Raw genomic sequence first — 26,896 nt, forward strand, 5'->3', positions numbered from 1 at the left:
TCTTCTTGTCATGGGATTTATTTTTTTAAATATACTTTATTGAGTTTTTACAGAGAGGAAGGAAGAGGGATACAGAGTTAGAAACATCGATGAGAGAGAAACATCGATTCAGCTGCCTCTTGCACGCCCCCTATTGAGGATGTGCCTGCAACCCAGGTACATGCCCTTGACCGGAATCGAACCTGGGACCTTTCAGTCCGCAGGCCGTCGCTCTATCCACTGAGCCAAACCGGTTTCGGCGTATCTCTATATCTTTATTAAGGTACCTAGAAGTTTGTTTAGGCCATCTGGCAAAAGGGCCACATAAGGACTTTCATGGAACTTAGGCACTTTTGCTTTCCTGGGCCCCTTCCTCTATTAAAAAAAAATTTGTAAACTATGTTTTAAGATTCTGTTGAACTAAAGATTAATGCAGTCAAGGCTGGATTCATTATTACATGTTCACTATTATTGCATTGATTATTTTTCTTCTGATTGTATGAAAACTTCACATGAAAACAGTTTGTGGGATGCTAAAAGCAGCTTGGGCCCCAGGCTCTATGGACTCTGCATCTCACCTGTCCGTGGCCTTCCTGGTGATTGTAAGGTGGTGGTGCCTTGAAAATTTGTAGGCTGGCTGAGGTTTATAAACATGAGTTTGTCCTGAGATCAGGACCTCACATGATTTTGAAAAGTAAACAGAATTTACTCTACTCTCAGGGAAAAGTGAAGTAGGAAGAGAATGATCTGAATTGTAGGTAAAGGGGCTGTGCATAAAGAAGGTCCTCGGGGAAAGTAAAATGAAATTAAAATGACTCTACATTTTAATATCAGGCAGTGTACGCCCACATTGTTCCAGGGAAAACTGAGTCACTTTAAACTTGAGTCCTGATAAATTCTCTTGTACTGCTGGGTGAACTCCCAAATGCTTTATACTGAAATCAAAGTTGTTTAAGACAATGCAAGTTATTCACATGTACTGTCAATAGTGCATGTATTTAGGCACGGTGAGCATTCAAATATACAGTTCACAACTGCTTTCCTCTCTTTCTCGCAGGAGAAGGTGCTGAGAGGATAGCATGCTTTCTTGGCATTTCAGGTGGAATAGCAGAGAGAAAAGAAGAAGAATAAAAGATTAAAAGATTTTCACTGGGGATGAAAATAGGAAGATTTGAGAGGATGGGATAAGAAGGCCAATAAAAAGAAAACTGGAAGGGATAAAAGCTGGAATGAGGATAAGAATAAGAAGCTCTATGAAAAAAAGAGAAAACTATTCATCCAATTATATTGTGGGAGAAATGTGTGAAGAGGATATGTGACAATACTGAATTTTGTTAATTGCATGAAATGCATATGTATCTTAATTTAAAACTACTCTGAGACTGAAGCATATGTTCTTGGTTATTATTCCTTATATGGGGAAAGTAGATGCACTAAAAAAATTGATGGCTATCCTTTTGAAAGAATTGTCAGTGGAGACAAACTATTACCACATACACAATCTTTGCAAAGCTATTAAGGACAATGACTCACTGATGATGGGAGAAATATTAGGAATGGTTAAATCAATAAAACCATACAATCTCTGTCATCCTCAGAAACAATGTCAGCACCAAGATCACCAGAGACCACTGTGGGAACAACGAAGGACACCGCAGCCTCTGTAACTGCAACTTCTACTGAAGTCACCTCAGAATCCCCACACACAACTCAAGCAGGTGGGCCAACAACAGCGCCCCTTCTGAGCACCTCAACTCAGGTAACATCAGCATCTTCACAAAGCGACCACACTGAGAGCACCGGCACCACCAAACCTCCACCCACCAGCACCATCACAGAAATGAGCACATCAACCTCTTCATATTCTTCAAGTGGCACTGTTTTGACGTCAGGAGCTCCTCAGTCAACATCCCATTCAGGTGAGACAACAACTTCATCCCATTCTAGTGTCAGCAGCCCACCTCTGACAACCTCAGGAATCGTGTCAGCACCAAGCTCACCAGAGACCACTGTGGGAACAACGAAGGACACCGCAGCCTCTGTAACTGCAACTTCTACTGAAGTCACCTCAGAATCCCCACACACAACTCAAGCAGGTGGGCCAACAACAGCGCCCCTTCTGAGCACCTCAACTCAGGTAACATCAGCATCTTCACAGAGCGACCACACTGAGAGCACTGGCACCCCCAAACCACCACCCACCAGCACCATGACAGATATGAGCACATCAATCCCGTCTTCTTCTCCAAGTGGCAGTATTTTGACTTCAGGTGCTCCTCAGACAACATCCCATTCAGCTGAGGCAACAAGTTCATCCCCGTCTAATGCCAGTAGCACACTTCTGACAACCTCAAGAACCATGCCTGCACTAACTATGGCAGGCACTACCCTGGGAACTACAATTGGCATGGCATTCTCTGTAACTACAACTTATTCCTCAGGCACCTCTGATACCTTACGTACAACTGAAGTAGGTGGACATACGTCAGCACCCTCTTTGGGCACCTCTACCAAGGAAACATCAGCATTTTCACAGAGCTACCCCTCTGCGATCACTGAGATCACCAATCATCCACAAACCAGCCCCATCACAGAAATGAGCACATCAACCTTTTCACCTTCACCAAGTAGAAATGTCCCCACATCAGTTTTTCCTCAGAAGACATCCCATTCAGGTGAGACAACCGGTTCCTCTCATTCTATTATCATGCCCAATTTCTCACCAAGAAAAAAATGATGCCAGCACCAACCTCAACAGACTCCACTATATGAAAAAGAAGGACATTTCTCTCTATTACTACAGCTTCTGTGTCACTCACCTCATTTGTGTTTGTTACAACTTAGACAACTAACAGCACTGTATTCCAACACCTCTACTAAGGAAACGTCAACCTTCTTTAAGAACCACGGGGCAGAGAGCACTGAGTTCGCCAGACTCTCACCAACCTGCATCATTATAGCAATTAACTCATCATCTTTCTTATTCTTACCAATTGGGCACAATCCTGCAGCATTTGTTTTTGAGGAGACATCCTTTGGTGAAACACCACTTCAGTTTCTTCCTGTGTCAGCCACACTCTTCTGACATCAGAAATTATGACAATACCTTTCTTAAAAGAAACCACTGTAGGAAAATCAGAGCCGATGTCACTGTCTGTAACTGCAACTTCTACTCCTGTCACCTCTCTTTCTGCTTTTACTACCTTGTCCACAAGTGGAGAAGTCCTGGCAACACCCTCAAGCTCAGTCATTCATGAAATCATGACTGCATAGGTCATTCCCACTGTAGTTTCTGTCAGTAACTCTCTGAGAAATATCATGCAAGTCCCAACAGCCTCGGTAAGTCAAGCACACCCACCCCTGAGCATCCTTTAATGTTTAAAGGGTAGCCTCTACTACCAACCCTACTACAAGGCCAACATATATGAGTTCTACAGATAGTTGTAACAGTGTATCTGGATCCACATTGACATTTCTTTTCTTTTTTTCCACACTGATTTTTTCATTTCCACCTATAACCTACCCTTCGATCAAGACCACTCCTCATACTTCTTTAGCACCTAAGTATTCTATGAGTACATTGCTTATACCACAGCCATTGATAGGCTCTGCTTTCTCTGATTCTATTTCTTCTGGTAATATGTGCAAAGTTCAGACCATATTGAGTTTCTGTACTTCAACCAGTAATTTTTTATTCTCTCAATCAGCCCCTGACCCTGCAGTCACCTGGAGCTCCACCACCATATTCACAGGTCATCACACACCTTTGTCTGGTACCAGTACTTTCCCACCATCCACAGCATTCTCACGCTCCACTGTGAAGACTGATACATCAGGTAGGTGGAGACTAAAGTGTCTCGGTCTCTTACAGTGGCTACATTGGCTCAATTTGGCCTAGAGGAGCACTTGAGAGAGAATGGTGAGTTAACATTACCAGTTTAGGATTGAGGTCAGGTCCACAAGAGGGTAAAGTGAATGGGGGTGTAGTGGGTGACAATCCCCTCTGCCTTAGCAGACAACTGCTTATCTGCAGAGAGTCATTTGGGTATGACCAGAAGAGAGACAAGATGATTTCTAGTTGTCTCTTCCAGCTCCTAAAGTCTGTGACTTCTTTTTGACTCTGCTTTGTCTGACTGTAAGACCCACTCCAGTCTTCTCTTCCTGCATGCCAGGAACAATCACAGCTTCACTGACGACAGACAGTCTGAGAAGCACAGCAGCATCACTACTCTCAACAACTATCCAGAGCCTTACAACCTCAACTCCCAGCACACGCTCAACAACTACCCCAGTCCCTATGACGCCTGAGAAAGGTAAGTTATGCCAGAGATCTGGGACCTTTCCACCCTGGGATGGAGAGGGTTGAGCTAGATGTAGAGCTTGTAGTTGTGGCAGATGGACTGGATCTACCAATAAGGCCCCTTGTGATTATTTCTGTGGACATCTCCACTGCCCCTTCTGGGCCATGGGAAGTTGAGCTACTCCCCATATCTCCTTTAAATGGTGATGTGACTGAATGCTTAGTCTCAGCCTGCTTGCTCACAGACTACTCTTTCACGTCAGAGGGCCTCATGAGGGAAAATGAGACAGCATCAGAGTTGGGTGCTGAGGGTTGGCTTTGTACATGGCACTGTGGTAGGAAGTGAAGACAAAAATGATCAAGGTGCTGTACAGCAAGAGACAGATATGCTGCCTCAGTAGGTGCAATTAGAGGAATAAACCCAGGGTATTAGGCACACGCAATGAAAGGCCCCTAAAGAATGTGTATGTGTGTAAGGGAGTGGGGGGGGGGGGACGGGGGTGGGTTTCAAGGTGAAGAGGAGGTTTCTAGAAAGAATTAATAGGAACTGGGGAAAAAGTCAGCAGGAAGGTATTGGAATAAAGATGTAGACATGGGAAGTAGTCTCAGTATAGCAAGGGGAGGAGATCCCCAAAACATTTGGGATTGCTGGAAGGTGAAGAGTGTTGAGAAGTGAGGCTGTGATGTAAGGGAAGCTTGTATATAACAGGAACCAGGGAGGAGGTGGCTATATTTGCATTTATGGGTGGTGGCTGGGGTGAAGGCTGAATTTGCAGGAGGCCAGGAGAGCAGTGTAGAGATTGCTGTGTATTCCAAGCAAGACAGAGTAAGTATGGAAAGAAGGAGACCCATTTGAGAAATGTTTAGGACAAAGTTTCTCAAACTACCCAAGGACCTCTAAGGAATCCTAGGACAAATTCTAGGGGGTCTTCAAGTTTATCTAGAGAAATACCATCTTAGGAAACAAGTCTCATTCTATGAAATGGTCTTTCAATTACTCATCTTCACTGCCTTGGAGGAGTTTTTGTCTTTTCACCCTTAAAAGAATTATGAGTGCCATAACAAATGCAGAATAATGTGTTGGTCTGCTGACAGCAGGACCTGATTTTCTCCAAACTGGGGAAGGATGACCGTACCAGTTTAAGTGGTAAAATGAGGAGATGGGTTAAACACAAGTGGAAAGGGGGAGAGGGGAGGATTTGATGACTCCCAGTTAGGGGAACAAAGGACAGGGTAGAGGATCAGCTGGGGAAATTCTCTGGGGATCCCTGTCAGTCCATGAGAACTTCCTGCTCTTCTTTGTTCTGGCCCAGGTGTTTCCCTCTTCCCCTATGGGCCACGTGTTCAAGACCAGGAGTTTGTCAGGAGGAGGGTGGACTTCACCTCGCCGCTCTTCAAGCCCCAGATTGGCTTCCCTTTTGGCTCCTATCTCCGAGATTTCCTCTACGTGAGTCCCAGGCTGCAGCCCAAATGACCTGTGTTCCCAAGGCCCTGCTTCCCCTTCCAGGGCTCCGAGATGGCCCAGTGACTGTGACTGTGATCCTGATGGAAAATAAGGGAAAATGAAAGCAACACTGTTAGGCTCCTACTGAATTCCTGCCTCTGGCTTAGTTTGCATTCAGTCTTTACTGTCAGAGTGTTAGCCAAGGTAGACATGAATCTAGGCAAGGCTCGCCCACCCACACGAACAAAAGTGTTCATCTCAGTAAAGAGATCCCGGGGCCCAGTAAGCTTTCTCCTGTTTTTACAGGGCCCTTTATATGAGCAGGAAGCTCTACTTGGGAAACAACGGATGCAATTTACATTTTCTGTAATTATTTCCTGGTTCCCTGGTCCAGGTACCCGTGAGTCCTGGAAGAGAGTTGGAACGACAGTCATGGCCCCTGTGGCTTTCAGTGAGAGGGACTGAGTCAGGACACAGTGTGTGATGCAGTGATGGGGTGAGGGTTTCGGTCCTTTTAGCCCCATCTGATGTGGCACCAGCTTCAGGATGGAACCTCAGGGATTTACCCAGAGGGGTCTCCTCTGTGACAGGCTGGCCCATAGACGGGGCCTGATGCTAAGCAGGACAAAACTTACCACCTTAGGAAGGACTTAGGACTAGAAAAATGTCCTGCGGGTAGACTATTTATGTGAGAATTAAGTAAAGGGGCTCTCCCGGCAGGCAGGGAGATGGACGACATGACCTTCCAGAGGTTGTTGACCCTCTAAAGTTCTACCCAGAGAGGCCTTTGGGGGTCACACTTTTGAGAAGCTGTCCCAAGGCTGCTCTGAATGTTAACCGAAAGAACTTTTATGCTCAGTTCACAGATAATGGTCAGATCATTTTCCCGGAGTCAGAGTATCAGATTTTCTCCTACCCGTACCCTCCTCTTGGTGGCTTCACAGGCAGGGACAGTCTGGCTGTGGTGGCTCCATTCTGGGATGATGCTGATTTCTCCAGCCGCAAGGGAACCATATTTTACCAGGTGGGTCTTTCAAAGTCTGGCATTCAGGATCCTCCAGAAACCAACAAGGAGAGACAAAGAGCCGGGCAGGGAGGTGCACGTGTTACTGCTGTCAGAGCCAGGCTCCGTGTGGACAGGCATTGGTGCTTAAATATGAGGGTGGGAGGAAGCAGATGAGGGCTATTACATAAACTCAGGAATACTCTGACACAACCATGAGAAGACTTGCAGGTGACAGGGATGGGGGTTGGCAATCCAGAGTTTTAATTTAGAATAAGGTTGTAGGGGGTCTTTCCTAATAAGCCCGAGTCAAGCCAGACCGCTGTGTGTGCTCCTGGATTGGGTTAATGATTCCAGTCAGTGGGAGCACATAATGAAAGCTCCCGCAGGCGAATGTGGACTGTGCCCCTGCCATGGACAAGGTACTATGGAAGGTCGAAAGATGGAAAAACACATGCTTGTCCTCAAGGAGTTTTGATGGGACATGGGGAAGTTCAAGTGGGCAGAGGTGGCTATGCTATCCAAGTCATTTTGTGCTAAGAGATGCATGAGTTCAAGTCCAGAAGACTTGGGTCTCTGGGCCTTGACTCTCCGCTCCACACACCCTAGGCCTCCCTGCTGCTGAATTTGAATTAATCTTGAGATCCAAGGAACAGACTGAAAATGTAGGTCTGGGAGAGGGAAGGATGTCAGACGTGGGTAGACTAAAAATGATTAGGATTACCATGCAGAAAGTGGGGTCTCTCAAGGGTGTTGAGCCAAAACCCTCATTTCCTTGTCCTTAACTGTCTTCCTTTCCTAGGAATATGAGACGCTCTACGATGACAACAAACCACTTGTAGTCCAGCAGGTGGAGTCTTGGATTGAAAACTTTACAAACACCTGGAACTACAAAGCCAGGTGGACCCTAAAGGTCACATGGACCAATGCCTCTGCCTATCCCGCCCAGCGGACCTCCGGGGTGAGTGACCCATGGACAGCTCCCTGCGAACCATCTGGAAGTCAGACTTCCTAGAATCCTAGGCAGGGGCCAATCTTCTAAAATCTTCTCTGACTCCAGGCCAGATTGCTGATTATAGCACTCGTGCCCCCGCCCCAATGCTGAGCACTCACCGTGCACCAGGATGCCCCAACCCCGTATGTTCACAACCTCAGCAGCCCAGAGCACTGGGTATTAGGAGGTTGAAATTTAGGAAACAGAATTTTTGTAAGTCAAATGGCTGGCTATTGGCAATTTTATATGGTTCAACCTGATAATATTATCCACATTTTAGAGATGAGAAAGAGGATGGTTAGAGAGGTTAAGCAACTTGCTCAAGGTCACCCTGCTAGCAAATGACAATTCCAGGCCTGGAACTGAGGTTTTTCTAACTTCAAATGCCGGCTCTCAACTGTAATGCCTTCCAGTGGAAATGGGCACACCACACAGTCTCCCTGGTCTTCTCTCTGGGGACTCACAGCTCCTACAGTCAGAAGTCCTCCCTTGTGGCTGTTCTAAAGTCATTGTCTCTTCGTTGGTTCAACAAGTTCATTGATTACCTACTTTGTACAAGCATAGTTCTTGCCATTCTCCTTTAGAGAACCTCCAGTCTCGCCTGCTATGGTCCTCCCCACTGTTCAGGTTGAGGAGACATTTGGACAATGTCCTTAAATATCCCTGAGGATCCTACATAGGCCCCCTCCCAGCTCTCTGGTGTCTTGGCTAATCTCTCAGGTTTCTGATTCTTTCTTATACAAACTGTCTTCTAACTGGTTCCTAACCCAGAGCCTTTTATCGCCCTCCCTGGAAAGAAGTTAGAAAGAAGGCAAATCTACCATGCTAGGTGCTTGACACCACAGGTGAAATGTGCCCTACACACTCCCAAATTGTCAGCATGTTAAGCCCATGCCTTTTCTCCAAGGAGGCCAGGAAAAGATGATGTGTGCATCGAGGCAGGGGTGTGGGGTGAATGATGGGACATCAGGGAGGACACTCCAGATTTCTCATAGGCATCTCCATGTTTGTCTCCATCCAACCCCCAGACCAACACCTACCAGGCCATCCTCTCCACAAATGGGAGCAGATCCTTCGCCCTGTTTCTCTACCAAAGTGGTGGGATGCAGTGGGATGTGACCCAGCACCTAGACAACTGGGCCCTCATGGGCTTCTCCAGGTAGGATGGGGAGGGGCTGTCAGCTCTGAGCAGGTGGTAGGAAGTGGTGCAGAGCAGTGTTTTCGCTGCACACACACTCCCCCACCCCAGGACCAGGCTGAGTCCCACTTGCCGATGTTTCTAACTCACACTGGTGCCAGTTCCCATTAAAAGATGCTATTTCTTGCTGATTCACATTAAAAGATCACTACTCATTGCCGTTCTCTTTTTCTCCCCCCAGAACCTGTGCAATGTAATCATTCCCAGAACTTTGACTTCTCTGATTTCCACTCACATTAGCTGACCTTTCTTGAATTCTCAAATAGCATCATCATAATGGCCAATATTTACTATACTAACTACTTAATATGCATTATTTCATTTCATTTCATTTCATTACAACAAACTCATGAAGGAGATACTATTTATTTCCCATTTACAGATAAGGAAATTGAGGTACAAATAGATAAGTAACTGCCCAAAGTCACAGAGCTGGGAAGTGGCAAAGCAGGAATTTGAACTCAGACATCTGAGGCTGAAATCTGCCTTCCCGACTTCTGGTGCCCCTGGGCTGGGACCTCACCCCTCACCCAGGGCCACCAGCAGCTTGTGGGGGGTCACTGGGAAATACGGAGAGCAGAGGGATGGGGCTGTAGAGGGTGACACTGGTTCCTATTTGTGAAGGTGGCTCGGTCTCTGAGCAACAGTTCTTGACCCTGGTATTTCCTGGTTCTGGTATGTGTCATCACCGTGAAAGTCACTTGTCATTTGTTACTGGAAATTGCTGCAAATGATGTTCTCTTATAGGGTGCCTCTATAATTACACTGCTTTCACTTGCTTTTTAATGTGCAGAGAAAGAGAAAGGATTGAAATGATCTCACTACCTAGGAATTTCACACCATCCAGGGTTTGCCTGCCCACCTCCACCCCAGGTGTCACACCTGTGTGTGTCACCCATCCTGTGTCAGAGGAGGAACCATCAGGAGTCACTGCTCTGAGGCATGCACCCAGAGAGGCTGCAGGCACCAGTCCAGGATTTTCTCCTTCCTGGAGCAGGGCTTTGAACCCCAACACATCAGGTCCTCACTCAGTTCTGAGAGCTTTACAAATGTTTACTACATTTCATCCTCACAATGCTATGAGATAGATGCTATGTAATCTCTTTTACATGGCTGTGAAAGCAGAATCAAAAAGGTTAAGCAGCTTGCCCATGGTTACCAAGCTGCTAAGTGCTAGAATCAGGAGCTGAATTCCTGTCTGCCTAACTTCAGAGACTGACTCTTAACCATCCCGACATACTGTCCCCACCAATCCCTAGCTGCAGGGAAACATACCAGAAGGAGGCCTGGACTCTGTTGTCTTCACACCAGCCTCGTGATCAGTGTCTGGCCCTTATCGGTCAGATGTGGAATAGATTAGTCTCCCCACCCAACTCTCCCCCTTTCCTGCTTAGTGGTGGGAGTCAGTGATTCTGGCTGGCTGGCTGACCAACTGATAAGTAAAGACTAACTGAGCTGAGTGAGTGACTGACTGGCTGGATGAATAACTTGCCGGCTGAGAGGAAAGACCCTGAGTGTGACAGAAGCCTTCCATTCCTTCCTTTGCCCACAGTGGAGATGGGTATTATGAAAACAGCCCGCTGACATCCCAGCCAGTGTGGCAGAAGTATCGTCCGGACCAATTCCTGAATTCCAACTCAGGTAAAAGTGTCGCCTAATCACACTTGGGCTGGACTTAAGTCCTCTTTTGTCCTCCACTTTGTGGGCCATGACAGTACCAGAGGGGCAGTTCTCGAGCATCTATCTCCATCATCCTGAAGGAAGTCCCAGCACAAACTGACCTCCCACAGATGCAATAGGGACTAGACACTGCCTAGGGAGCAGTTGGTACCTTCTGTGCTCTCGCGCAGTGCAGTCTTCCTTGGGGCTCGGTCTCCTCCCTGGAATGAGCCAAACCAAAGAGCTCTCTCAGTGGGGGCCCAGATCCTGGAAGTGAGAACAGGGGTGTGGCTGGGTATAGGACTATGAATGGGTAGTTAGGGCAATACTTCAAGTGTCCTGTCCCAGAAATGGAATGTGAATCCAGATGAGATCCCTTAAAGGAACCTACCAAGAGAAGTTCCAGAGGTCTGACATTCATTTGGTCATTATTTATTGAGCACCTGCTACATGCTGGACACTGTGCTAAGAACCAAGAATGTGAAATAAAAGGCAAAAGCCTGACTAAGTTTGCTCTCAAAGAGCTGTCACTCTGGCAAGAAGGAGGGTACTTTAGTGTTAGGAAGAAGTCTCTGGGGCCTTCTCCATGACTCAGTGTACTGTTGAGGAGCCCCAAAGGGAAAGAAATGATCTTTTCCAAAATGTGATAGAACAAAGAACAGTTTAGCATTTGAAATCAGTCATGTAAATTGTGAAGCATGAATCCAGTTCTATTTGTTCTGTGGCAGGAACTTTCGGTAAACAGAAGCTAAGTCAAATCATGGGTGCCATCTTGTGGAGAATGCTGCCCAGTCATTAGGATCCTCTGTCAAAATGCTTCGACTTGGACCTAGGGGGTGCAATACAATAGATAGAAAGAGATAGATAGATAGATAGATAGATAGATAGATAGATAGATAGATAGATAGCATTTGGAGGGAGAGTATTTGATATGTTTCCCTTGATACCAGGTTGTTGTGGAGAAGATACACAAACAGATAATCATAAATAATAATTATCCTTCTCAAAACCTTAACAAATTGTAGTTTTCTTGACAATTACTTATTTTTTGGGGGAACAGGGTCAAATCGAATGTCCTATTATATCTTACTAGAGGCCCAGTACATGAAATTCATGCACTGGGCGGGGGTGGGGGGTCCCCTCAGCCCGGCCTGTACCCTCTCACAGTCCAGGAGAGCTCGGGGGATGTCTGACTGCCGGCCTTAGGCCCAACTCTCCCCCAGGGAGTGGGCCTAAGCCGGCAGTCAGACATCTTTAGCACTGCCACAGAGGCAGGAGAGGCTCCTGCCACCACAATTGCACTCGCCAGCCATGAGCCCGGGCTCTGGCTGAGTGGCACTCCCCCTATGGGAGTGCACTGACCACCAGGGATCAGCTCTGTGTGAGCATCTGCCCCTGTGTCAGTGCACGTCATAGCAACTGGTCATTCCACCGTTTGGTTGATTTGCATATTAGCCTTTTATTATATAGGATTGGACTCTGGAGCCCCCTTCTCACTCATGGGCAGTATGTACTTACAATTAATTGAAGGTTTATTTAAAGTTCAAACCCCCCATCAGGGTCTCTACTCCCACTTACTTCAACCTTCCTAGGATGGTGTCTGGGCACAGAGGATGCTTCCTCAGCCTTGTGGTAATGGAGCAAGTCCCAGCTTCACATGCCAACTTCTCTGTGGCTTCCCAGCTGGCCTCTGAGCATCGGCCTCTGCCCTGGCTGCTTTGGCCACTGACATGTCTGGTGGGAGAGCCAGGGTCAAGGATGAAAGCAAGTGTCTGAGTAGGTGGCTAGTGTGTGGTGGCATCATTCACTTAGATATAGGGTGCATGTGGAGGAACTGATTTGGGGTTTGGGGAGATTGGAAGGTGCTGGAGCTTAGAGTGACAGACAAAAGGGGTGAGTGAACTGAAGCTAGGGGCCAGGGTTTGGCTCTGAGTTGGGTGTAGGTCCTAGCCCTGTCCCAAGGTTTCACACTAAGATCCACGCTTTGAGGGCTTTTGGATGTCACATCAAAGGGGTTTTTGGGGGAGGAATTGCTGACAATCTGAGTTGGGTCTCATTTATGGAAGAGCTGTCCAGAGGGGGAAAGAGGCATACAGAGGTTACATTTCTGAGTCTTGATGTTCCCTAAAGCTACTAGTTAAGCAGAACCCGTGGCCCCAGGCCCTCAGATAACCCCTTCTTCCTTTGCTCATCCAGGCCTCAGGGGGCTGCAGGTCTATCAGCTGCACAGTACAGAAAGACCCAACTACCGTCTCAGGTGCCTGCAGTGGTTGAGACAACCTCAGTGGCCCAGCTGGGACTGGAACCACATCTCCTGCCCTTGCTCCTGGCAGCAGGGACTATGGGACTTACGATTCCAGCCCATCCACATAGGTGACTCCTCCTTCCTGTCTCTTGGAGCATCTCCATTGTCCCACAAGCCCACCCACCATCTCTCCAGTCCCCCCCTAACCTGTCCCTTTCAAGGCATCCTCAGCCCCTCCCCAGAAACACCACACCCTAATCCTGCCCCCCACCACAGGCATGGGGCCTGAGTGTGCATGGACTTGTTGCAGGCTGGTGGGGCCTCGGCAGCAGGCAGCTGTGCAGCTTCACTTCCTGGCGTGGAGGCGTGTGTTGCAGCTACGGGCCATGGGGAGAGCTTCTGCAAGGCTGGAGAGCGCAGAGCCCTTGGCAGCTTGGTATGTGTGTCCACAGAGACCTCAACCCCCCCTTCCTCTGGAGCTCTCTGCTCTTCCCCATCAGAGACCAGCCTTGGGTTCCACGCCAAGCAGTGGGATCGAAGCCTTTTGTCCCCACTCCCTTCCAGTTCCTTCCCCTCTCCGGCCCTCAATTTCCTGATTTTGTAACCTTAGGCAGCTCCCAACACCCCTTCCAGCTGACATCTTAGGGGTTTATGAGTGCCTCTTGACCATTTCCACTTGGCTCCATAGCCCCAGCCCAGAGTGGAGGCATCTTTCTAGGGAAGGGGAGAGGTCCTAGTCTAACCCCGGTCCTCTGGACCCACAGTACCAGGCTGTCTTGGGGAAAACATGGTGTCATCTCCATCACTCTTCAAAGGAACTAGAGAGCTCAGGTGTGGGGGGGAGGAGACAGGTAACGTGTGTCCTCCCCTTCTTCCCTGTAATCCAAGCAGCCTCCATAGTCCCAGACCATCAGCCATGCCCACCCCCACACAGCATTTTAAGAATAGTGGGACTCAGCACCCCACCTTTCAAGAAAGGAGGTTCTTGCCCTAGCCAGTTTGGCTCAATGGATAGAGCGTCGGCCTGCAAACTGAAAGGTCCCAGGTTCGATTCTGGTCAAGGGCACATGCCCGGGTTGTGGACTTGATCCCCACTGGGATACGTGCAGGAGGCAGCCGATCCATGATTCTCTCTCTTCATGGATGTTTCTATCTCTCTCTCCCTCTTCCTTCCTCTCTGAAATCAATAAAAATATATTTTTAAGAAAAAGGAAAAGAAAAAAAAAGAAAGGAGGTTCTTTATATTTGACCTTGTACTGGCCCACCTGGGAGCCCAGCTGCAATAAACTTGCAAGGGAGACAACAACGAGTCCCTGGCTTAAGGTCATTGGGCAGGGTGGGATCTGAACTGAGGTATGCCTGATTCCCAAACCATGGCCTTGGCACACATATCATCCTGCCCCACGAACCTTCCAGCTGGGTTCTGCAGGTTTTCCATGTCCCACTCCCCACACACACCCCTCAAAGCACTGCTCTTCTCCACAGAGCAAGAACTGGAGCCACAGGACTGGTGCTGCCGCTGGAACGACCAGCCCTCCTTCTGTGCCCTGTACCAACAAAGGCGGCCCCGCATCAGCTGTGCTGGGTACCGGCCCCCAAGGCCTGGTGAGGCTGCTGGGGCCTGCCCTGGAGCAGACCCAAAGCAAAGGATCTGGGGGTGGGGCAGCCTCTTGGGGCCTGGACAAGGGCAGCACTAGATTCCTGGGCGGGACGGTGGCCATAAGGGAAGGTGGAGATGGTTCTGGCATTCGGTGCATGGCAAACAGAGGAGCTTTGTAGATGGTATTGGGGAAGGGGTAGGACTGGGGGATGGGAGATAATGAGACATGGGGTGGTGGGGGCACAAAATGCAAGAGGATTTCCAGGGAAGATTCTACAAGCCATGAACAACTCCCAGGCTTGTGTCTACCTGGGCAAATGCCCACCTGTGGGCGGTGGGGAATCTCAGACCTTTCCCTCCTCTGCCATGCCAATGTGGTATCTCCCTTTTCCAGCCTGGATGTTCGGGGACCCCCACATCACCACCTTAGATGATGCCACTTACACCTTCAATGGGCTAGGGGACTTCCTGCTGGTCAGGGCCAGAGACGGAAACTCATCCTTCCTGCTGCAGGGCCGCACTGCCCAGACCGGCTCTGCCCAGGCCACCAACTTCATTGCGTTTGCCGCTCAGTACAACTCCAGCAGCCTGGACCCCATCACAGTGAGTGAGGCAGGGCCTCTAGACATCCTTGCTCCCCTCACAGAGAGCCCTCAGGGACCTTCAGCTGGAAATTGAGGTCCAGGAGGAGAATGAGAAGAAGGGAAGGGAGCAGGAAGGAGGGAAGAACCCTCCTGCTGGTGTCGTTTGGGAGTCAAACCTGGAGACACAAGATTAGGATCCAGGCTCCAGAAGTTAGGTGGAAGAGATGACTAAACTTCCAGTGCCTTCGTTTTCTTACAGGAAAATGGCGATAACAGTATTACCTACCCCACAGGGCTAATGTGAGATTGTAATGCGGTCACCTAAGAAATGTGCCTAGCTCTGAGCCTGGCCCATGCTAAGCACTCCCTAGGTGTTAGGTAGAAAAACCTCACTGTCACACTCTCCATCAACTTCATCTTTGCCCAGGGCTCAGGTTCTAAGCTCTTTGCAGCCTCCTTTCTTGGCCTCCGGGCCCACCTGCAGGTCAGCCTTAGTCCTCCTCCAATTTCCTTCCAGGTTCAGTGGCTCCTTGAGCCCAATGACACAATCCACGTGCGGCTCAATAACCAGACTGTGACATTTGAAGGTAGGCTGGGGAAGCCGTGAGGGTTCAGAGGGTGCCCTGCGATTGGGAGCAGGGTGGTGGGGTATGGAGGCGGCAGCGCTGGGGCAGGGGAGAGTGGTGGCCACTCCTGCTGTCCCTTCAGCAGCTGTGCTGAGCAGCTCCTTCACCCAGGAGCCGGGCATTAAACATTCCCTCCTCCCTCCAGGGCTGTAACAGCCTTCCTGTGGCAGCCTCTGTCTTCAGTCCCAGGTAGAAGTGGGTGGTGTGGCCTTGAGGGGTAGCCTGTGAGTTTGGTTTTGGGGCCACTGGAGAAGACACCTGCAGAACATCCCAGAGCTGCTTCCAGTGTCCCTCTGTTTCTTGAACACTCATTACTGCCAAGGCTTGGGCCTACAGGGACCAACGCTGGTTTCTTCCTCATCTGTCTCCCAACATTCTAGACCAGGAAATCTTCAACACCACTGGAGTCGTAATGACCCGCAATGGCTCCCTGGTGACAGCCAGCTTAGATGGCACAGTGATCGTCTCAGTGACAGCTCTCTCCAACATCCTCCACGCCTCCTGCAGCCTCCCAGAGGAGTACCAAGACCGCACAGAGGGCCTCCTGGGTAAGAAACAGGCAGGACCCTGACTTTGAGGCAGTGGCCACAACAGGAGCTCAGATCCTACCCCCTCCCCAGGTGGTTCCCTGCCCATTAGCCTATGGACATCACAGGCTGCATTTCCCTTTCTCAGCCTCCGTGGAACAGAACCCTGGGGCCACAGAGCGGCAGGGAAGGACATGGGGCCACAGAGTCGCAGGGAAGGACAGGGACCTCTTCCGCTACCTTTGAGTCTCACTCCCTGTCCTCCTAAAGCTCCACTTCCGGGGCAGCCAAGGGAGCATCCAGGATGGACTCTGAGGAGGGTGGGGTCAGCAGCCACCTTCTCCTCCCACACCTCACACTTTCCCACCTCTCCCTCCATTGCCTCCATTCCCTCCTCTTCCTCTCCTCCTCCCTCCCTGAAGCAGAAAGGTGGGCTCTGAGGTTATGGTCCATCCTCTACCCTCCTCCTGGAGGCCTGAACCAAGAACAGATGCAACAGAGAGAGGCTTCCTGGGCCCCCTGCTCCTCCTCACATCTTGAGTGTGCCCCGTTAGATGCTTCCCAGGGAATGGGGAGAACCACAGTCGCAGGGTGGCCAACCTCCTACTCTGTCCTTCAGGGGTCTGGAACAATAATCCAGAAGATGACTTCAAGATGCCCAATGGCACCACCATTCCCCAAGAGAGCAATGAAGAGATGCTTTTTCACTATGGAATGACCTGTGAGTCTGGACTTCAGAGTGCTGGGGGTAGATGGGACAGGGCTGGGATGTCTCCCTCAGGCCTGTGGGGACCAGACCTCTGTCCTTTGTGAGGGAGGGGTGGAAAATTTAGGAGGATTCTGGTGCCACCCCAGACTTGTTTCCTCCATCCCACTCCCACCCATGTCTCTCTACCTGGAAGAGAAGATGAGGGAAGGAGGTGGCCCTCAGTCACTAGCGCAGGGATTTTCATATTCAGAAGCCAGAAATCAACCTGGCCTTTTATACCCCACCTACCTCAAGCCATATAAAGTGAGAGTAAGGGGTGGATACTGCAGAAACTTAGCTGGAGTCCCACCCCTGGTACCATCACCATCGAACCTCGTGTGTTATAGGGGAAATCAACGGAACAAGCCTCCTTGGCAAGAGGGATGACCATCTGCCTTCCAACTTCACCCCTGTCTTCTTTTCCCAACTGTGGAAAAACAACTCCTTGGATAAAAATTCAACCTCCAAGTGTAATAGAGATAAACAATGCATCTATGACACCCTGGCCACAGGAAACACGAAGACTGGACTGGACACGAGGATGCTCTTTAGAAGATACCAGCTGATGAACAACACCCTCCGTAAGTGGCATGAGGCCCAGGGCGGCATTTTCAGAGTTGGGGGCAGATGATGAGTCCCCTTCCATAACAGCCCTTTAAGCCACAAATTAAATTTACCAGGTTCTTTGACTCATGTTGTTCCACTGCTCAAACCCTCCCATGATTCCCCAGCCCACGCTGTTCTTATGATGACCTTCAAAGCCTTATCCAATTTGCCTCTTGAAATCTCCTCGTACTCCCACTTTGCTCCCTCCACTCCAGCCCAACTGGCTTTTTTGTGTCCTTCGAACATGCCAGGCTCACTCTCAACTCTGAGACTCCACACAGGCTGTTCTCTTTGCCTGGAGTACCCTTCCCCTAGACAGCCATAGGCTTGCCCCTCACCTCCTTCAAGTCTCTCATTAAATGCCACCTTTCTTGGCTAGCCTGTCTAAAATCTCACATTCACCCACACTCCCTACTCACTTTCCCTGCTTTATTTTTTTCTCCTTAGCATTTATAACTATCAAACATATTTTCTAATTTTCATTGGTAACTTTTGTATTCTTTGTTCACTGGTATGTCCTCACTACCTAGAATAGTGCCAGCCATATAGTAGGTGCTCAATAAATACTTAAATGACTGATTGAATGAATGAGTGAATGAATGAAGAAAAAATGAAATGGAAATAGCAAGTCTCCAAAAAACAGAGACCAATAAAAAGGTTTAACTCCCTATTTCCTGAAAAATGCAATGCCCACTTAGATTACCCTCACGGTTTTCAGTCCTCTTCCAAAGTTAAAACTCTGTGACAGTCTAACAATCTGTTTTTGGATTCACTTCGTACCAAGCTCAGCATAGCAGGAAAGAACTTGAAATGAATCTCATTTTGGGAAAAGACAAAGAGAGAATAAAGATTTGGCCAGGTGGACAGTACAATCCCAACCTGCTCTGCATAGGTCCGAGAGCAGATACTTCCAGAGGTGGGTCACAGTCCTGTGAATGCCTCACACAAGCCAGGAGACTGGAGAGAGAGGAGGCCCACAGGCAAGAGAGTGTCCTGCCTCGGGCTCCAAATCCCCTCTTTGTGTTCCAGATCAGTACCCACCTTCTATTGATGGTCCCCAAATGGTGAAAGCCTACAAGGGGGAGACCAAGCTGATTCAATACAACGGCAGCTCTAAGGACGTCACATTCACTCTCAGAAACAGCTACACTAAGGACTTCAAGCTTTTTGGTAAGAATGTTTGGCTGGGGACATGGGGGATGAGTTCAGAGACAAGGTTTGGGTAATTTTTCATTATTATACCCTTTGCAACTTCATGTCACTTTTCTATTGGAATATCCAAGACCAACATTTCTTAGGCATAATCCCTATAATTCAAACAGGTGCTCACCCCCATGGTGAATAGTGATGGGCTTATGGAGATTTGGCCAGCTAGCTAGACCAGGGGTGGGCAAACTTTTTGACTCGAGGGCCACAATGGGTTCTTAAACTGGACCGGAGGGCTGGAACAAAAGCATGGATGGAGTGTTTGTGTGAACTAATATAAATTCAAAGTAAACATCATTACATAAAAGGGTACGGCCTTTTTTTTTTTAGTTTTATTCATTTCAAACGGGCCAGATCCGGCCCAGGGCCATAGTTTGCCCACGGCTGAGCTAGACTGACTCTGGGCATGTACAACTGATTCAAAAATCATTTCATCTCAATCTAATCTATACTAATAAAAGGTTGATATGCTAATTAGACTGGACGTCCTTCTGGACAAAGCCACTGTGGTGGGGGCCAAGGCAGAAGTGGTTAGGGGCGATCAGGTCAGCAGGGAAAGGCAGTTAGGGGTGATCAGGCCAGCAGGGGAGAGCAGTTAGGAGTGATCAGGCCAGCAAGGGAGGGAAGTTAGGGGCAATTAGGCTGGCAGGGAGGGCAGTTAGGGGCTATCAGGCCATCAGGGAAGAGCAGTTAGGGGTGATCAGGCCAGCAAGGGAGGGAAGTTAAGGGTGATTAGGCTGGCAGGAGAGGGCAGTTAGGGGCTATCAGGCCAGCAGGCAGAGGCAGTTAGGGACGATCAGGCAGGCAGGCAGGTGAGCCGTTAGGAGCCAGCAGTCCCAGATTGTGAGAGGGATATCTGACTGCCAATTGTGCAGGGATCGGGCCTAAACTGGCAGTTGGACATCCCCCAGATTGGAGAGGGTGCAGGCCGGGCTGAGGGACCCCCCTCCCCATGCACAAATTTTGTGCACCGAGTCTCTAGCAATATATAATCACCTTTAACCATCTTTGTGTAACCACTGAATTATTAGAATAAAGCATAACAAAGAAATGCTAATTTAAAATACTTTCATATCTACTTTTTAAAAGGATATAACGTGGAACAAGATTTAAAGAAACACAAATACCTTTGTTTGGAACATTTGTCACTATTTTTATGTTTGTCAACCATGTTTATCTAATTTTGTCTCTCCTTGTCTGCTGTTCTGAGCTGGGACAAAGCAAAGCTTCATCGTTCTTTCTCAGTGATGCTATGGAGTCCCCTAGGCCTGCAACATGGTCTGGGTCAAAGAGCCAAAGCCTACAGGATGCAGATTGCCTTCTGTTGCCAGCAGTGATATGCTGGTGACTGCTCTTTGCCAAACCAAGGCCTCCGGGAACCTTATTCTGAGCTCTGAGCACCTCTCTGCCTAATTTTCTTTCTCTGTGCATCAGGAGGGACTGCTTTTTCTGTACCCTTTGCTCCATGTAGCATCCTGCCAGGGGCTAGACAATGGCATCAGGAGACTTCTCCTCCACTGGACTCTTCTCCTAAAGAGTGATGGCCTGGAAGTTACTCTTGTCTCCTCCTACTATCAGCTCCTCTTAACCTGCTGTTTTAAGGAGATTTTCCTATTTTCTTCAGTAACATAAGACTAGTTTGATCGGAGGAGTCCTATAATATATAGCACTGTTTCACTGCATTCTAGTGTCTGAAGGGGTGGCTGGCCAAAGGTCCAGGAAGTGAGAGGGTGGGCAAGAAATCAGGGCAAGGGATGGGGCTGCTGTGAAGGTGAGGCCAGTATGACCTGCAGTGTAGTGCGGGGATGTGTCGGGAGGATCTGGCCTTCACCCTCTGTACCCCCTGGATGTCCCGTCCTGGTGCAGGCCCAGGCAGATTGCTCTTTGGGGGGTTTCTTCTGGATCAACTGCCTTCCCCTCTTTGGAGTTCCACCCTACACTCAGTTAGTTGGGCTCCAGCTTGGAGCGTGACCACCCCAGGAAACCAGCCTCACCTAAGGAAATGCCTGGTGAGGTTTGAGGGGTGGTCTGAGGGAGATGGAGGATTCCAGCCTTAGCTCTTAGGGTATTAAATGCCAAGACGTGTCAGATGGCGAGAAATCAAGGCTTCCACCTCTCAATGACCTCATCTTCCTTGGGGCAGAGAATGGGACACTGCTCTGGACACCAAACTCGCTGGAACCATTCACTCTGGAGATTCTAGCAAGAAATGTCAAGAACAATTTATCATCTTTACTCCAGCCAAAGACCGTGGTCTGTGCTTGCAAGGGAAAGGACCAGTGTTTATACAACAAGACCAGCTGGGTGGGCAATTCCTCCCTGGAGGTGAGTGCTGAGAGGAGGGTGAGAAGGAGGTTTCCATTTTGGAGGGGCAAGGAAGTGGAATTTGAAAAGATATCAAAGCCCCTCTGTGGTCATGTGTGTTGGGAGGTGGGTGGAACTGAGGTAGGTGAGTAGAGCAGATACCATCTCAGGCCACAAACTTATTCGTGTGAGAAATAGAACTTTCTTTACTGCTTATAGCTCAATTGAATTTTTATCTCCCGGCTCCCATTCTGCCAGGCTGGCAGGGAACTTCCAGCTCAGGCTTTCCTAGCGTCCCCCCTGGTCCCCAGCTCCATGTTTCTGAAACTAGGCACTGAGATGTGGGGTGGGAAAGTGTGGTCCCTGAATATGAGTCTACACTGATCCCAAGTTCCATACTCGCCCCTCTTCAGACCCAGGAAGTGCTCTGCGGCTCTGTGCCTTGCTCAGACACAGGCAGCCTTTACTAAGGTGGCTTAATGTCCCGCACAGCCATTTCCCTCTGGGGTCTCATCACCATGGTGCTGGGAAGAGAGGTGGGGAGTCCAGGGCCTGGAAAAGGGGAAAAACATAGAGAGTGGGAAAACAGAGGTTTAAGTCAATATATTATTCTAGAGATCCCAGAATTCCCAGTCTTAGAAGTAAAAGTGTTGGAGAGTTGCATTTCAGGGAGATTTCCAGGGTCCTCTCAGAAGATGGGTCAGAAAAGAGAGACCAGGGAGCTTGATGGGGTACCCTAACCTCAACCTTCCCTGTGCCGTTGTTCTGCTTACCGTGTTCTCACAGCGCTGAGCAGTGAGGCTCTGTCTTCTTGCTTTGGGAATCAACAAGGGGACGATGAGCAGGAAACTGCAGCTTTCAGGGGATCCCATTTTCGAGGGATAGTAGAATATTTATTTAGCTCTGTCTTACTCTAAAAAGGATTTCGGGCAAAGAGACATGGTGTAAGAAGGAAGAGGCAGAGCAGCTGGGGAAGAAGCCAGGCACACAGAGGGGTGGTGGAAAGAAGGGCCCAGGGAGGCGAGTGGGCTAGAGACCATGTGCCTCTGGGCGGGACCCTGAAGGCCCAGGGCCTGGTCAAAAAGGTGCTCAATAAATACTGGCAGAAATAAGACAAGGTCTCAGGTCCCATGGGTTCGCAGACTGGAGGGGTCAGTACTGAAACACCTAAATGCCCTTAATGGTTCAGCCTCCTGGCTGCCCAGTGATCAGCAACCCATTCCAGGTGGCCAGCTGCAAGTGTGACAACAACACCTTCGGCCAGTACTGTGAGCGTTCCAAGGACCCCTGTGACGAGCAGTGCTTCCCGAATGTGAAGTGTATTCCTGGGCAGGGCTGTGATCCTTGCCCCCCGAACCTAACTGGGGATGGGCGTCACTGTACAGGTAAGCTGGGAAGAGGGCCCAGGTAGGAAAAGGTTCTGGGGACAGGTGATGCCTAGGGGGTCTAGGACAGCCATTCGCAAACCATTTGTCTCCCTTTTCTAGCAAGTATTTAGAATGCTCAACAGAGTGGGTGCAGTAAGGAGGTAAGGTTTGCATGGTAGGGTATGAGGCTGAAGGAGAAGAGATTATATAGGCATGGGGGAGAGGCCAGGGCACAACAGGTCTGAGACACTGATTGGGAAAACCCAGGGCAAAAGATTGAACATGGCCTGGAGAAGAGAGGGGACTTCTAGCAGAGACAGGGAACCAAAGGCAAGCTGGGGTTTTCAGAGATGTAAGTCTCCACATGCCCCGTCAGGACATTTGGAGGGGATGTCATGGGCATCTGATGGCAAGCGTGCCTCATTTTCCCTTTTAGTCCTGCTGCCACTATCTGTTCTTTGACTCCTAAGTGATCGGGGTCATGATGAGGGAAAGAAATCACAGTGAGTCCTTTACTAAGCTCAAATGAAATCCGAGCAGAGGCCAGAGTGGGTAGAACCGCAGCCTTATAAAGGCAGAAAAGGGGATAGAAGTGAGGAAAGCCTTCTGGGTCCTTTCCTGATGTGGAGAGACTGATAAACACCTCTTCCCTCAGCAGAAGTGGGCAAATATCTACCTGGCAGAGGAAAAGGGTTTTCCAGTAGAGAAGTGCCTGGAAAAGGGAGAAGGATAGTTTGGGGCTCAGAGTGGCCCACAAGCAGAACAAGGATTGAGTGGGCTTTGGGGGAAAGCAACCAGACTGTCCTGGAAACAGCTCTCCGTGGGCTGGGGGCTCCCCACTGCTGTCGGGCCTGGTGTTGTTGACCTCTGCTCTCTCCGCAGGTCTGGAGGATTCTGAACACTGTCGGAACAAGTCTTGCCCTGTGAATTACTGCTACAACCAGGGCCACTGCTACATCTCCCAGACTCTAGACTGCCAGCCCACCTGCACTTGCCCCCCCGCCTTCACAGACAACCGTTGCTTCCTGGCTGGGAATAACTTCGCTCCAACTATTGATCCAGGTCTCACCAGATGCCCCCACCACCCTCATCACCATTCTTCTCTCTCTTGGGGGAAGAAGGGGACCTCTGGGGGCCAGGGAAAAGTTTCTTAAACTCACAGGACAGAACTTCATATTTCTTTTGGGTGGTGGTAAGTTGTAGGCTATGGGAGCTGGTGGGGGCAGCATGAAAAACGGGCTTGAGTGGTCTTATGATAAAAGACTAAAGGTGGCCTTATGGCTCAGTTAGAAGAGAGTCACGGAATCCCTGATCATAGTCAAATGAGCTCTAGAGTGAGGGTCAGCAGACTCAGCCACTTCTCCTGATCTATCCCTGTAGAATCGGGCAGTCTCCCTAGACTGGCCCAATGGTCTCAGTGGGTAAATCTGGGTAAACCCAGGAAGTGAATATAAATCTGCTTCTCCCATCTCCAGAGTTCCCTTTAAGAACCATCCAGCTCATTCTGAGTGAAGAAGAAAACGCCACTGAAGCAGAGGTCAACGCTTCGGTTAGTACTGCAGGTGGCTCTGAGTGGGAAGGAGGATCCTGGCAGGTTCAGGGCAGGGTCTTAGCCATTACTTGTGCGTTCTGCATCCTCATCATCCATCTAGATTCAGTTGCCAGGGGAGACGGGAGCCTTCTGCCTCAGAAAAGGCCCGGGGTGAGGAAGGCAGGAAGCCGCAGGACAGAGCCCTCCGAGGGGGTTGAAATGACCAAGTTGACATGAACAGGGTCTAGGGTGGCTGAGTCACCCCTGCCTCTCCTTCTGAGAGTCCTTCGAGACCTGCACTTGGGTATTATATGGAAGAAACACAAGACGGTCTTTCACTGCCAGGAAGCCTTCTCTGAATTCCCACAGGGACCTGGGGGTTCCCTCTTTTTGGGTCCCATCCCCTTTCCATTCCTCAATCACAAGCAAAGTAACACAGTGGTTGAGTTATGGAGGCTCTAGAATCCTACATACCTGGGTTCAAGTCCAGGCTCTACCACCCATTAGACCAGGTATAATAATTAGACAAATTATTTGATGTCTCGTCTATAAAAATAGAAGTGATAATCATACCTATGTCAATGGGTTGTGTCAAGGTCTAAATAATAATGTATGTGAAGTACTTAACATGGTACCTGAAACACATATTCAAAAATTAGAATAATAATTACTATTATTACTACTACCACTACCACCATAGCACTCTACACTCTGGTAAAATCTGTGGGCATTTGTCTACTACACCAGACTACGGACCTTTGAGTATGGACGGTTCCTGAATCATGTTGACATCCCCTAGGTCTGCCTAAACATAATCCATATTCAGTATACATGTGGGGAGAGAATGAGTGGGTGCGTCAGGAATCAGAGGCAAAGTGGGGGCCATTCATTTCAGGTTCTCCCCTTGTAATAGGAGGCTGGGGTTGGAGGGAGATATGTAAAGTCCTTCACTCACCAACAAAATTTTATTAAGCAGGGACTCATGCCAGTCATGGGGCTAGGCTGGGGTGTGGGGATGCAGAAATGGATGAGATGAGGTCCTGGGGCTCACATTCTAAAATGGTAACAGCCAAAACCGGTTTGGCTCAGTGGATAGAGCGTCAGCCTGCGAACTCAAAGGTCCCAGGTTCGATTCCGGTCAAGGGCATGTACCTGGGTTGCGGGCACATCCCCAGTAGGGGGTGTGCAGGAGGCAGCTGATCGATGTTTCTCTCTCATCGATGTTTCTAACTCTCTATCTCTCTCCCTTCCTCTCTGTAAAAAATCAATAAAATATATATTAAAAAAATAAAATAAAATAAAATGGTAACAGACAGGGATGAATAAATGCATTAAAGTGGAAGGGTCTCCTCTCTGGACTGGGTCTCACCCCTACCCCAATTACCCGCAACCATCTGCTCTAGGTGGCCTACAGGCTGGAGAACCTGGATGTGCGGGCCTTTCTCAGGAATAGCAGAGTGCAAAAAATGTAAGTGGGATTGTTCCTGCCTGGTCCCCAAATCCTCCCTCTTACCCCTCACCCCTCAGCCCCTCACTCTGCTCCTCCCCCATAGCAGCCCTCCAGCAGCAAGCGGCTCCCTGCAACAATGGCTGGTCATCTCGGAGTTTCAGTACCGCCCGAGGGGTCCTGTCATCCACTTCCTGAACACCCGGCTGCTGGACGCAGTGGTGGAGGCATTTTTACTGCAGGCCCCGCAGGGGAGATGGAAGAAAAGTGAGGAGCCCAGGAACAACGTGGTCTTCCACCCTATCTCCAGGAGAGACCTGCACAGTTTGAAGGCTTGTGAGTCACTATCTTGGGGACAGTCCCAGGGAGAGCTGAGGGAGGAGGTAAACTGAGGAAGCCTGGTCCAGAAATTTAGCCCACACAAACCCATGGTGAAAAAAAAAAAAGTATTTTTGTTTATAATTTCTGAGGGAAATTATAAACGTTTTACCTACCAGCTTTCTAGATCCAAGAACCGATCCAACATGATAAGTCCATTGTTCAGTTTCATAGAACAAGTATCCCAACTTCTGCTTCCCTAACCACTGCTGCTGATAGTTTACTTTCTTTTCATAAAATTGTTAGTGATTTCGTTAAAATACCATCGGACCTGATATACATAAACACAGACACCCTTTGCCTTTGCCCTCCAGCTGGAGGACATTACGTTAAAGGCTGAAGACCCAGCGCAGGGGCAGAGATATCTTCTCCCCAAAAGGGTGTGGTCCTTTGCAAAAGCCATTTCCAGCCCAGGCCTCAACACCTCCATCTAGAAAATGAGATGGGATTTCTGAGGTCCCCTTCAGCTCTGACAGCCCCTGACTATCCTGGAACGGGAATGAGATAGGTTGACGAGCCTGTCAGAGAAGGAAAGGAGTAGCCCACCCTATTTGGGGAGTGAGACAGAGAACAGGGCAGTGACCATGCCAAGCCCATTAGAAGCTGTTGTGCTACTTGGTTCCAGAACCAAGCAAGAGCTTCTTCTAGAATGCAGGCTAACCCTCTTCCCTCCCGGGGGGCAACCAGTGTGAAATCCTCCACCTACTATGTGTAGGTGTGGTAGGGGTGTAGGGGTAGAGATAAGGGAACAAGTACCCTAGACCAGACCATGCCTTCTGTTTAAAAACAAAACACAGATTTTTAAAAACCCAGAGTTTTTATTATACAAGTACAATATGTTTATTGTATAAACTTTAGGAAACAAACATTAACAAAAAGAAGAGGAAAAAATCACCTGTAATTCCAGTCTCCAGAGACAAATCCATTTTGCACACATCCTTCTGATTTTTCTTTTATGCATAGTCACCTTTGCACGTATTGAATTTTTTTACAATAAAGGGATTAAATTATACCTAATGTTTGATCACCTTACTAAACAATTGTGAACACATTACCTTATATATTGTGTGCATAGTCCCATTTTATATATTATTTTGTAATATATTTTAATTTAGTGTGGTATAATATATTTTAAATAGAATGTTATACT

The 26,896-nt window shown here is 48.8% G+C and overlaps 1 protein-coding gene across 2 annotated transcripts in view; it reads left to right on the forward strand.

Annotated features, from left to right (window-relative positions):
• MUC4 (mucin 4, cell surface associated) overlaps positions 1-26,896 on the forward strand; it is a 49,783-nt gene that overhangs the window by 20,756 nt on the left and 2,131 nt on the right. Inside the window, exons 2-22 of one of the 2 annotated variants that reach the window (XM_023757305.1) lie at positions 4,152-4,292; positions 5,593-5,726; positions 6,583-6,747; positions 7,529-7,687; positions 8,749-8,879; positions 10,471-10,559; positions 12,774-12,950; positions 13,133-13,258; positions 14,308-14,427; positions 14,817-15,025; positions 15,524-15,593; positions 16,013-16,180; positions 16,779-16,880; positions 17,255-17,488; positions 18,543-18,683; positions 20,863-21,044; positions 22,249-22,408; positions 23,273-23,452; positions 23,866-23,939; positions 25,325-25,389; positions 25,475-25,704. In XM_023757305.1, the coding sequence (XP_023613073.1) occupies positions 4,152-4,292; positions 5,593-5,726; positions 6,583-6,747; positions 7,529-7,687; positions 8,749-8,879; positions 10,471-10,559; positions 12,774-12,950; positions 13,133-13,258; positions 14,308-14,427; positions 14,817-15,025; positions 15,524-15,593; positions 16,013-16,180; positions 16,779-16,880; positions 17,255-17,488; positions 18,543-18,683; positions 20,863-21,044; positions 22,249-22,408; positions 23,273-23,452; positions 23,866-23,939; positions 25,325-25,389; positions 25,475-25,704 (3,057 nt within the window). The remainder of the gene's footprint in view (positions 1-4,151; positions 4,293-5,592; positions 5,727-6,582; positions 6,748-7,528; positions 7,688-8,748; positions 8,880-10,470; positions 10,560-12,773; positions 12,951-13,132; positions 13,259-14,307; positions 14,428-14,816; positions 15,026-15,523; positions 15,594-16,012; positions 16,181-16,778; positions 16,881-17,254; positions 17,489-18,542; positions 18,684-20,862; positions 21,045-22,248; positions 22,409-23,272; positions 23,453-23,865; positions 23,940-25,324; positions 25,390-25,474; positions 25,705-26,896) is intronic. The other variant, XM_023757306.1, reaches the window with a different exon arrangement.

This window comes from Myotis lucifugus, unplaced genomic scaffold, assembly GCF_000147115.1.
Source record: "Myotis lucifugus unplaced genomic scaffold, Myoluc2.0 scaffold_105, whole genome shotgun sequence".
NCBI classification, from domain to species: domain Eukaryota; kingdom Metazoa; phylum Chordata; class Mammalia; order Chiroptera; family Vespertilionidae; genus Myotis; species Myotis lucifugus.